This window comes from Pyxicephalus adspersus, chromosome 3 (genome assembly GCF_032062135.1).
Source record: "Pyxicephalus adspersus chromosome 3, UCB_Pads_2.0, whole genome shotgun sequence".
NCBI lineage: Eukaryota > Metazoa > Chordata > Amphibia > Anura > Pyxicephalidae > Pyxicephalus > Pyxicephalus adspersus.
In genome coordinates, this window is record NC_092860.1 from 122,382,668 (window position 1) to 122,395,665 (window position 12,998).

General features: G+C 35.0%; 1 protein-coding gene across 1 annotated transcript in view; it reads left to right on the forward strand.

The window, feature by feature from the left end:
- The window catches only part of LOC140327060 (cyclic nucleotide-binding domain-containing protein 2-like), a 53,781-nt gene that overhangs the window by 17,416 nt on the left and 23,367 nt on the right, over positions 1 to 12,998 (forward strand). The window contains exons 8-9 of the mRNA XM_072406225.1: positions 1,830 to 1,894; positions 8,503 to 8,580. Of these exons, the coding sequence (XP_072262326.1) occupies positions 1,830 to 1,894; positions 8,503 to 8,580 (143 nt within the window). The remainder of the gene's footprint in view (positions 1 to 1,829; positions 1,895 to 8,502; positions 8,581 to 12,998) is intronic.

A 12,998-nucleotide genomic window follows, 5' to 3' on the forward strand; every position in this document is an offset into this window, starting at 1 on the left:
GAACGATAAAAATTGGAAGTGTGTACGCACCTTTAAGCTCTAACTTTACTGACTACATGCTTGTTCTATGTCAGTGACTTGGCAGGATTGTCTTTGCCAGGCTTCTGAGATTAACAGAAAAAGGGCAGAAATGGCTGCCCATCTCAGTACATGTTTCATTTTATAATTTCATAAATTTCAGCTAAAAAATACATCTAAGGAATAAAATGTGAGACAGTCAGCCTACAATACAAAGTGGAGTAATTGTAGATATCCTTTCAGTTCATTTTGTAATTTAAACATTTATTTTACACATGCTGGTCCTACTGTGATCCCCACCGTGAAATAAGTATTTAAAGCATCTATGTGTTAATGCTTAAAACAATGAATCATGCATTGTTAATCAGTTCCTGCAGTTAAAGTGGAATGTAATGAATGTTGTGGTGAGTCCTATATTGAATGTACCGGTAGCTGCTGCCAATTTCCCGACAATAAAATTTACTTATGCATTTTTTAATAGTGTCTTTTTAAATGCAGCAATCAGGGTGCTACCTTACTAAATATAGATAGTTATATTTAAAACAACCAGCTTATTTAAAGTGAACCATTTCAAACTTTTTAAAAGTAGAAGTCAAGCCAAAAACTTTGTTTCTAGTTTTTATAGAATGGGGAAGGATCTGAACTCCTATCTGGTTTTTTACTGATATGCGAGGCATCACTAGAGAGATGTATCCCCATTTTCCTGTTTCACCAGACAAGAAGTGAGGAGTAATCTGCAACGTAGACACAAACAGAAATAAAGATGGTTCCAGCCTTCCCTATTGTATTAATGAAAAGCATTTTATTTATATGTTCCTATTAGAAAGTTCCTCTACCTTCCTGCCTGGTAAACATTGTCAGCATGACAAGCAGAGGTAAATCTTTCTAACAGAGCCCCAGATAGAATTTATTAATATTACTTTAATAATCTAGCCAAAAGTGAGAAAATATACACTTTAGGAATATATACACCAAAGTCTGGTATGTATGGATTATGTTTGCCAGATAAATATCTTCTGTGCTCTTTTCCTATATAATTTAACTCGTTGAAAGAGGATTGACTTCTGGGCTTAGATTTCATCCCCCTCCCCACTTTACTGCACCCTGTCCAAAAATAATTCACCAAGGGTTACAACCAGCAATTAGAAACCTAAACAAAAATTTACATTTCACCATAGCAATGGGAAGCCCCATTGCAAACGTAATTTGTCAGGTCTGTTTAGCTTGCCAGCATCCCAAAATCTCTTGCCAGCATCCCGAAATCACAGCTTTGCCCTGTCCTCTGAATTCTCCTGCAATTTACTAGTAGTAAGAATGTACATCACATCAGTTGTGGGCTATTAGTGAGAAGCAGAAAGAGACCTGATCATAGGCCATGAAGGTTTGTAGAGAAGTACCCTGTTATTTGAATATCCCGGAGAACACAGGATAGTGCCTGTAATGGGGGTTGGATTTCTTAAATTGCAGGTTATGTTAAGGGTCAGTGCTGAAAGGAGCTCTTCTTTAACAATGTGCTCTTTGGCAGTATCAAAAACTAAATGAATAATTTTCCTTCTCTAAGTACACCTGCATGTGTCCTGATATTGCACTGATCAAGTCTGAACTTCTGGCTACTACTAAAGGGACCCTTTTGCTTGATTCTGTCACAAACTGATCAACTTAATGAGCACTTATCATAGTCATATTTGTATTATTGGAAATGTTTGTTCTGTTCCAAAGTGCTTTTTTGTTTGTTTGATTATTCATAATTAATGATATAATGTAATACAATGTGTGTTTCTTGACCTTTGAATTTTTATTCTGGTCTTTAGGTATTTAGTAAGATCCTTGCTGCAAAGGTACAAGAAGAATACTTGAGCTTATGTCACTTCTTAAGGTAATTTAAGAACACAGGAAATATATGATGTTAGTAATAATGGAGGCTGTTTTCTACGCATAATCAGATCTAAATATTAGTGCATTTTACAAATGTTCGTATTATTTCACTGTTATAATTTATATTAGAATTTGCATATTGACTGTTAATGATAAATTTGGCTTCCTTAAAAAACCACATGATGGCATAAGAGTGTTAAAACTTTCCATAACTCAACTGTTCATACATGTGAGCAAACTAGAGCAATCTAGCATACATGATGCTTATTACCTATTAAACTGGACAATATAAGCAGCAGTGAAAATGTTATTTTGAAAGATGATAATAAAGGTAAACAAATGAGTTTGTCATTAGGTGGAAAAAGTTAATTAATAATTAATAATGATTATACAGGTAAATATTGTTAAATACAGATAGTCCCCGTGTTACAAACAAGATAGGGACTGTAGATTTGTTCTTAAGTTAAATTTGTATGTAAGTTGGAACAAGTACATTATTTTAATAAATTAAATTAGGACAGATGTTTGTCTCAACATATTATTAGGCAGCGTGGTGTCAATTACTGTATAAAATCCTCACTGTGAGTTAATCAAAAACAAAGCAAAAAAAAAATATTTATAGAGCCTAGAAATTCAATAACGTCTGGAGCAAGCTGTGCTTTGATATGCAAAAAGAAATAACTGCAGAGTTTGTCTTGGTCATTAAAGAGTTACAAGAGGCTGCAGAGAGAGCTCACCCCCTAAGATCACCCACAACCTTAGCTGTGTTTAGGTTACGATTTCTTCTGCAAGTCATGCAAACCGCCCCCTTCAAAGCCCCTGTTCTGCACAGGAGCGAGGGAAGCCCGGTTCGTATCTAGGAGACGTCCGTATGTGGGATGTCCTTAACCCGGGGACTACCTGTAACTTTACATGGATTGAGGCAGTCACTGTTCACTTGCCTGGAATGCATGCAATTACACACTATCATCTTGAATTAGTCAAACACGTTTCCTGTTATCTGTATATACCCGTATTTAACACAGATGTGAATGGAAAATTAAATGAAAAAAATTCAATTTTTGAAAATCTATTGATACTGGTGCAGATCTGTTGAAACAATTGTTAATGAGTGATACACTGACATTTGCAAGAATTGTAAGGTTAAGTGATAGTATCCTATGTGGCTTACTGTATGATGGAGTAAGGTACAGTTGTTTTAATTTCCAAAACTAAGTTAACAAAAAAAAATTGTCTTTGAATTTGATTCCTATCTTCAATCCAACCCATAAAATAACCGTAACATCCTACCTAAACCCTAAAAACATATTCTAGCCCCCAAGCCCCCCTTACCTCCCTAGGTAAACCCTTAACTTACTGTTGAAACCTAAAAGACCTACCATCACATTTTTTACTTTGTATGAAAGAACAGATAATGCTTTTACATTAGGCGTTGGGTTTTTTAATTTTTTTATTTTCATTTAAATAGTAGGCCCCTTTCCTTTCTGTCTTTACTGCCGCTGGTAAAGACTGAATAGGAAGCCCGCAACCCACTGTATCCTAGGAGGCTGTGGGCTGCTCATTAGGCGCAGAAGGGGCTTTCCTCTATCACCAGAGTGAAATATGGTGACGTACGATTACAACCTGGAAGAAGATGGAAGGACCTGGTGTCCATCCGGCGCGGGACCAGCTGGACTAGGATCGTGGAGGGAGCTCCCGGTAAAGGTAACTGTCATTTTATTCTAAATAAGTCCCCTAATCATTATCCTCTCTCAGCAGAGAAATATAACATAAACCTAAAACCCAACTTTAACTAAAACATTTTTTATTATTAATAGCGTAAAAAAGCCCTAAAACTTTTTAAAGGACTTTATTGCCATAAATAACTCAATCAGGGTTTTTTTGGTCAATCTAGGGTTTTCCTCATTGTGATGACAGCAAAGCAGAATCTAGGGGGGAACAAAGAGGGTTGGGATCACTAGCAGAAATATCCAGACAGCAATAAAAAAATACAATCTCTTGCCTTTCTTCACTCTGTTCAGAAGTGTGTTGGTGTTGTCTGTATCCCCATGGGAGATGTTTTCTAGTTTCTTCAATAATCTTTCACCAGGACAGAAGCTGATGAAAATTCTCCATGTTGTACTCAGAAAAGTATACATTATATTAGGGTCTGACTCTCCCACTGTATCCAAATCTAAAAATAATAACGCTGAAGTTGGCCTTTAAGTATTAGGTTCTCATCCCCTTGAGTTTTTGATGATAATTTACAGCAAGCTTGAACATATTTGATGCCTGCCTAGGAAATTAAATAAATCAGTTTATATATTTATACCTACTTACCGGATCCTTTCTCCTGTACCTTCTAACATACTCATATTTACTATTAAAACATTGTAAATTTGTGAACTTGATTATTCAGGACATAAAGATTTTTGATTGAATATTATGAATATTAAAAAATAAAAAGTTCTTGGGTTATTTGGGTTTGATATAACCATCCAAATGTCACATATGTCAGATCTGTAGGGAGTTACTAAAAGTTTTATTTGGTATCATGTTTTTGTTGTTTTTGTTTTTTGAGTACCCATGAACTTCTTATTGTGGTTTGTAGCAGCTCATGAAAGCTGTAGTGTTTTTATGTTGTCTGCTTTAATGAGCTTGCTGGTTGATAAAACCTTACAGATGTCCCTGATTTGGGACTGTCCTTCTTTCAAATCTAACTCTGTACCTCAATTGTCCCTCTTCTTTTGGGGTAGATATATACACCTCTATAAAAATGTTTTATACACTATAGCAAAATATTATGCTTTATTATGAGCAATTGATAAATTATTCCATTTGTTAATTTGAAAAGCTCTAGAATAAAAAAAAAAGTTTTGAAAACAAACAATTGTTCATTACCAATCATTTTTGTGAATTTGTTTTTTTATAATCTGTAAAATAGAGGCAAGGCAGGGATATGTTATTTGCCTACATACTTTGACAAAACGTTAAGTGTCCCCCTTCCCTCTGAAAGTTGGATGACATGATTGCCACCACACTCATATAGCTCCCCAAGGCATTCAAGACTGCTACCTGAAGTGCTAGACAAAGTCCCTTGCTGTGTGCATCTATTTTGGTTATTGGGTTTATTAATGGAGTAATGTACTCTACCAGTCATAGGTGAGCTGACAGCTTTACAATACAAGCAATAAAAAAAAATTTGTTTACATTGCTAAAAAATTACCCCAGGAAATCTGGAAGTTGAAATACGAAGGATCTTAGAAATGCAAATTGTTTATTATAACTGTACAGATAATATTTCTGTTTTGTCTGTAAAAAAAAATCAGATGGTGGTGGGGTATTTATTTTGAAACCTCTTATTTGTAACACCACTAATTTAGATCAAATTTGGAAAATTATCAGAGAGCTTCTGCTAACAATAGTGTAAAGTTTACATTTTTTGAATAGGTGGTATTAGAATATACATATTTAATTTATATTTATTAGTGATATGCCAAAACAATTACTGTATAGGAGGTTTTGAAATGTATTTTTAATTTGTTTGTAATAGCTCTATATCACAGCAATTCCCGTATGATTAAATTCATTGTATTTCTATTGGCAAATGTCTGTTTATAAATGAACGCTGGGTGGCAATCAAATTCCCTCTGTAGATTATTATAAAAGGAACGTGTAGCACAGCAGATCTCTTTGCCTAATATTAGCATAAAAACTCTGTCAGACTAATATTAAGGACAGAAACAATGCCATTTACCATTTATGCCATTATGCATAAAATATAGACACAGAACACATAACTTTCAAACGTATGTTATTTTATGCTTGAGAGAATTATTTGAGACAAATCTGATTTTAGCATTATGTTTCTATGAAGTTACTGAACTCTTCTTCCATTACAGCTCTGTATCAGAGCAAAGCAATATAGAATTCTTGTAATAAAACATTTTTCATATTAAATCACGTATCAGTTACCCACGGAGAGCTCGATGGACTTTTGTAATACAATAGTAAGTTTTATTCCCTCTCCTCATCAGACAATATTTAATATGAAGTTTCTTTCAAAAAGGCAGTAATGGTAAAATGTGATGTGGGGTGGGATTGTATCTGCTCCATCTCGGTGCTACTGATCTTTTGCAGCATTTTTCATCCACTTCATGTCTACATATTTACAACAAATATGTAGCAAAGTATAACAATTATTGTTTGTTGTCCTCCTATCTCCCAACTTTCCCAACTTGTCCCTCTTATAGAACCAATTATCTTTGTTCTCCTCAGTTGTCCCGTTTTTTGGGGGTTAATATTATAATTCGCAATTAAAAAACAATTTATCTTAAATTATAACGTTAATTATTTAGTTATAATCATTTAAGGTTAAAAAAATATAATATAATGTATTATTCTTTCCTAAATTATTTTTTTAGCGCCCGATCGGGAAGGTCGGGACCTTATTTTATGATGTTAATTAAAAAATGTGTTTATTTTCTTTATTTGTTGAAAAGCATATTTATGGAAGGATCAACAGATATTCTTTTTATTAAGGCTGTAGATTAAAACATTTTGGAAAATAGATTATTACATGAAAGCTTATATGAGACTGATTGAGTTTACATATACTTTACATATACTTTTAAGGATTTAGGCAGGAGAGAGAAATCACAATTGATGTTGTAAGGGGAGTGAAGATTTCACTCTCATTCACACCATTTCTAATGTTTAATATATGCAGGAAGACTAACGTCATGTAACAATGTTCTCCAATACCCATGGACCTTATAGCTATCATGTCACCATTGGCACACACATAAGATGTGCCCTTTTGCAAACCTTTGCTTGCTGCTAGAATGGACTATTGAAGAGACCCTGGAGTCTACAGACTAAAGAAAAGAGTTATTTCAATTTATAAATGGTAAAGCATGGAGCTGCTCTCTTTATACATGCTGCTCTACACTATTATTGAGCACTAATATGTTAAATATTTCCTTTGCAATATATTAAAAAGAACCATTTCCTAATCTGCAGTACCTAAAGCACAAGAACAGTTTGGTAACATTTGCTTTGACACAGATGAGACCTGTGGGCTATGGTGACCCACATTGTTACATTTAGTTATTAGATCTGCCTTCCATGGAAAGGAAATTCATTCTTACTATAACAGCTACCCACATATGCAAAAGGAACCCTTAGTGGTTTCAATCTGGAAGGCTGTGGGCAGAACTAGGAATCACCATGTACTAACTGAAAAGCATCAGGCTTCTGTATAAGCAATGACAATGCTGATAGCCACACTGCCTGCAATATATTTAATCTCACTGTAGCACGAGCAGGCAAAGCAACATTGCTCTGAATTTAGTAGCAGTGCTTCCCTGTTGGCCATAAAAGATACATTTGACAATGAGAAAATGCAGTTTTAAATTATATTTAAAGATACCAATAAAGCGTAAATAAAAAAAAAAAAAAAAAAACATACTCACCTTTACTTTCACAGATCTGTCAATCCCTCTGGAGGTGTCCCGCGTTGTCCTGGTATCCTCCCTTGTTCAGGTGCAGAGGAAGCGTCAGTCTCCGCCATCCTCTTTACCGTTCTTCTGAATTCTGCCATGTAAATCAATCTCACACTGCGCAGGGCTGAGATTAGGAGAAGTAGCCTGTGCTAGATGGGGTTAAAAAGAATGCCGATCACTGCACATTTTTTTCCCTTTGCCATTTTTTGGCATTCTTAAAAAAAGGGTTTTAACCCCTCCCCCTTTTATATAGGTAAAGGTAAAAACTTTAGCTTAGGTCCGCTTTAAATTTATTAACATTTATAGTAAGCAACAGTGGTGCCCCATGGCAAGTTGGTTATATTTATAAAAGATAAAATATATATCCTAATATGATCATTATCCTTAGAAATGTTTTTCCACCCATCCAGGTGGCTTATTGGCATAATGAAATGTTGCAGGGTGCATTCATATTGGTATGTGCATGAAATTCTTGATTTGCCAACTTACAACATGGGGCACGCACTGTTGCAAGAATCCATTAATTTTCCTTTGGTCCTGACCATGGATCTGCGTAATCAAAAATGCAAACAATCCTTTTTTATATTCACTGCGTGGTGCAGCAAAGCAGAAGTGGCTTTTTTATGTGTGCATTGATGGTCACGTGAGTTCTTTGGATGTACAGTATATTGTGGGACAAATTGAAATATCAGTGTGCACCCCCAAAAAACCTGCACAATACATGCCTGCAACATGCATGTATGTGTCCACAATTATGCACCCATAAAAGGATCTAATATTCTTTAAGCCACCTATGTTTGATTTACTAGGTTTAGATGTCTAAAGACCCGCATGAATGAGAACCCTCATAGGTAACACTGATGCCCAGCACAGCAATGCATTTATTGCTTCATTTTTTATGTTACTATTGCAGAAATTATTAAACCAAAAATGTGCCTTAGATAGGAAGGTCAGCCTAAACCACAGTTAGCTACAGTGACCTTGTAAAGTGCCACTTCAACCAATTGGGCAACATGGATGTATATATGTATGTAAAATCTGCTGTTCACGTAATAATAATTGTTTAGCATAATTATGTTGAGCTGGATGTTTTGTACTTGAAATTAATTTGTTTTCTTTTTATTAGGAATCTGCCATTGTTTTCTTCATGGCCTTCTGAGAAAATAAACCTTCTTGCTCATTGTTCTCTCCGGAGGAATCACAGGTCAGATATAACAATTCAAAAATGTAAATCTCGTCTATCAACCTTTTCATTTGTCTTTTTTCTAAAAAGTAAAGACCTATTTAAAGCAATAGGAAAATATACAGACTTTCTGTTTTTTTTTTATCTTACACTAACAAACTGCATTTATGCAAATGTCAGCAGGAGGCATTGAATTTAAATCTTTGTAGAAGTAAGACAACATTTTATAATGCTGGTATAATATAAAATGTGAAAATGTAGCACACAGAAGCCCTGGATGATAAAGAAGACTGTTTTTTTTTTTTTTGCATTGCTACATATATATATATATATATATATATATTTACAACATTTCTGTATTTTAGCCTAGTTTAATGAATAAGAAGAAGCCAGGTCACATACAAAAAACAAAAATGTTCATACATTTTCAAAAATCTAGCTTGGCCTGTGCTAGGAGAAATGTTTTTATGTTTCGTCTTGCTGCCCTTCCATGTTACATAGAACATTTCCCCAGGTTTTGAACCTATGATGGAGGGGTGGGAATGAGACAGGCACTATGCTTTGGTGGCAATGCCCCTTGATGTACTGTTTTTGGACTTCTATCTTCCGTATTTATAACAAATAACACTTGGTAGCCCTACCAGTGTCTGTTACTTTACCTACGAAGGGTTATTCCTCAATATTGGGGATCCTCCACAGTTCCAAGACTTGCAGAATGGGTAGGTGAGCTTTCTCATATACAACATATGGAGAAGCTGATAGCACAACTTCATGAATATTCCACTGTATATATGGAGACAAGGACCACATGGCTGATTTTTGGCTGATTTTTGTGGGGTCACAGGAAAACCACTCAATGGTTTTCTGAACACTTATTTTTGCATTGGTGTTCTATTGGCACCTCCTCCTCATACTTCCTTCTTCCTTTTTTCTTCTTTCCTTCTTTTTTTGATTGAAACTTTAACAAGCTTTGTTCTTCCCATTTTTTGTCATTACATTCTCTATGTTTACTCCACTTGAGCTGATATTACATTGGAGTTGATTCTTTTGATATAGTCATAGTGATTTGTTTTTGATTGTCTTTATTGGAAATTTGCTTTGTTCCCTAAAATGTTTTGTATTTCCTTTATGTATCTTTATTGTGTACATTCCTATTATAATTTTTCTAATAAACTTTTATTATCCACTTTGCAAAAAATACCCAATTATGTCCAAGTTAATAAATAAAACAGATTTTTCTGTTTGCACAAAATTGGATGATTTACGTCAGCACTTCTTGACCCTTTTCAATAAGCTAAGTGAAACGACAATAATAAAAATATGAGCTGAATTATTAATAATGTATTTTAATTTCCTTAGCTGTATTGGGTATCCTTTGCAAAGTTCCATTTTTTTTAGCTTTATCTTATTCACTAAGCTAGCTGAACATTCCCAATACCCCTTTTTTCATGCCACAGGAGCATACAAAGAAGAATTTGATTGATGGCTTTCCTATAAAGTTTTCGGTTTGATATTTACAACATTAGTTTATTGGTTGGACAAAATATATTTTTTCTGTCTGCAGCCTCCCCTTTTCTTATGTTGCATTAGTCTTACATCTCTAAGCTATAATACGCTCATTATTCTTTATTTTTATTGCAGCTAAATGACTGGTATAGTCAGCTCTTTTTTTAATTTCATTGTGTCACTTAAATCTTAAAACATAATTTACTTTTTGAAAATAAAGAATATTATGGCAAATAACATGCATATTAACATAGTAAAATGAGCTGTGTCATTTTAGGAGAAGTAGCTTGGAGAAAATTACCCCTGGAAAACACATTTAGGAAACCATACAAGAAGCAGTTATATGGAACAAACAGGCATTCTCTTGAGAAAAAACACACGTGTATATATTAAAGATTTAGTTTGGATTTTGTTTCCTAATTTGGCATACACAAAAGAGCATAACATTATTCAAATTTTCCAATATTAAAAAAACTGAATGCATTTATGAAAAGGACAGAAACCTGAGTCACTCCTAAGGCAACAATAAGGCAAGCACTTCCCCAGCTGGCTCATGTTGCTGCCAGGATAGAGGAGGATGTCACATTTCCACATCTGCCATGCACTAATGTTGGTGGTAGCTGGCAGGAACAAACAGAAATATTCCTGTTTTAGCTTCTATGCTGTGCATGATACTGCCATTAGAGACAATGACAGGCAATGGCACTGATAAATAAACAGAGACTGGTTCCCTAGCTGATTCTTCATTCATGTTCTGTTTTTCTGTTTCCTCCTATATCCCAAAAGCCTATTGGTAGGTGTTTAGCCTACCTCTACATTGGTCAATAGTATTATTTTTATGTTTGTACATTAGACTATGGTACGGACATTAGATTGGGAACCTCCAATTCATTACATAACTATGCACTCTGTAAAGCACAGCATAGTATCTTGGCACTACAAAAAATACACAATAATAATACCTAGCACTTATTTGTATATAAAAAGTCAACACAGCTTCACCTTATGCACGTACATGAATTTACAAGGTTAGCATATATGAATAAATCCTCAATTAACTACCTTATCTGCTTGTATAAATTTGGTAAATCCACTATATTGTATGAACTCTTAAGCTACGTACACAAGCCAGATGATTATCTTTTGGAACATCCTAAACTCCCCAATTAACCCCATTGCACTGTAGGACCCAAATTGTATTTAATTCATTGTCCTTTAATAATTTTAATGAAATAATTCTCAAGGGTCAGTGTGCACAGGCGTTTTTGTCTTGTTTGGGATTTGGAACACAATGTTTGAATTGGACCTTTTATACCATATACTGCACATTTCACGGCAATAGGAGAATATATTGAAGCAACGTTCCCAGGGATGAAGAATGAATGTGCATATTATACACAATTGCTCAATTATCTTATAGTGCATTTAAAGGTGTTTTCAAGGGTTACCCTCCTGCTGAAAAAAAGACTTGTAAAACTAACATTGACTTACAATGAACAGCTCAGAGTGGACTCATTCAATGCTGAAACAAGCAGTCTTTATTCTTACATACCAGTAAAAGAGATATAAACATAAACTAAAATGGGGACGGTGCCTACAGAGCAACAGAGACAGACTTTCATATCAAACACTTTAATAACTAAGAAAAAGTAGGAGGGATTTAACCATTTTATAGTTTTGATCCATCAACAGATACTAGCTCCAAGTGGACTATGGAAAAGAAAGAGTACCCTTAGGCTTCCACACCCTTCAAGAGCTCCTGTAGATTGAATGATACCACCAGGGGCCAGATCTCCATGCTCTAGTCAGCACTTTTGGCTCCAGCCCCTTAACTTTCCTATATTTGTTCTGGGGAATCAGATCTTGGGACCACTAAGACTGGTCTGAAATAGCTTTCAAGCCATCTAAATTCTCCTGGTTCTCCTGGAAACTCCCTTGCACTGGTACCTGGTGCCGGACAGAATTAGCCAATACCATTGTTTTTCTCCTCTATGTTTTCATGGCTGCCAGAGGAGGGGGGCAATGAAACATATCTGGTGGTCCAGAGGTTTTGGCCAAAGGTTTTTCATCTGCTTTCATCTATTCTTCAAGTGTCGCTAAAAGCCAGAGTGTACCTTGTTCATATATCTACCTCTGCCCAAGCCCCTGAAAAGATTACCAATCTATACCTAGCCAGCAGCCCATATTGCCCTGGCTAAAGCATAGAAATCTCTACTATATCCTTTGAGGTTGTTACTTCTAAGCTTAACTGGATCATGGTTAACAATAGGTTGACTTGTATGCTTGAAGAGACCATTGATTTTGTTGATCCAACTAGGTATTATAGACATCTTACTTAACTTCCTGAATGTGATTGTTAATCTTTAGTTTTTCACTTTTCAAGTCACTGTAACTTCTGCTCCATTGTATTGTGTAATAAGCAATGTGAGGTTCTGTTCCCTTCTTCCCACTTCCCATCTTTTACCCTGCCCCCTTCTACTTCCCCAGTGTCTGGAATTTTTTTTGTTACTTTAGATTGTAACCAGATAGGATCTAGTGTTATGCTACTTTACTCACTACTACTACTGCTCTCTTATTCCTTTTGCACTTTCTAAATCCATAATAAAATATTAAAATCAAAAAGAAGAGTATAGGAAATATAAATATCCCTTGAGCTGACTGTAACAGTAAAGCACAAGGGTTTCAAAATAATATGAAAAATGTCTATCAAAGTATATCCAATGGCTTTACACAAAGTTTTAAGCTTTGGCGCTGTACTGAAAATGTAAATACAATTATCAAAAGAATTTTTTTCTTCTGTGGAAGAAATATGATGGTAATGAAAACTTGAAGAGTCTTAGGTTTCATACTAAAGCTACGTACACACTTCCAAATTTTTATCGTTGGTAAACGAACGACGAACGATCCTGCACGATATCTGCGAACGATCGTAT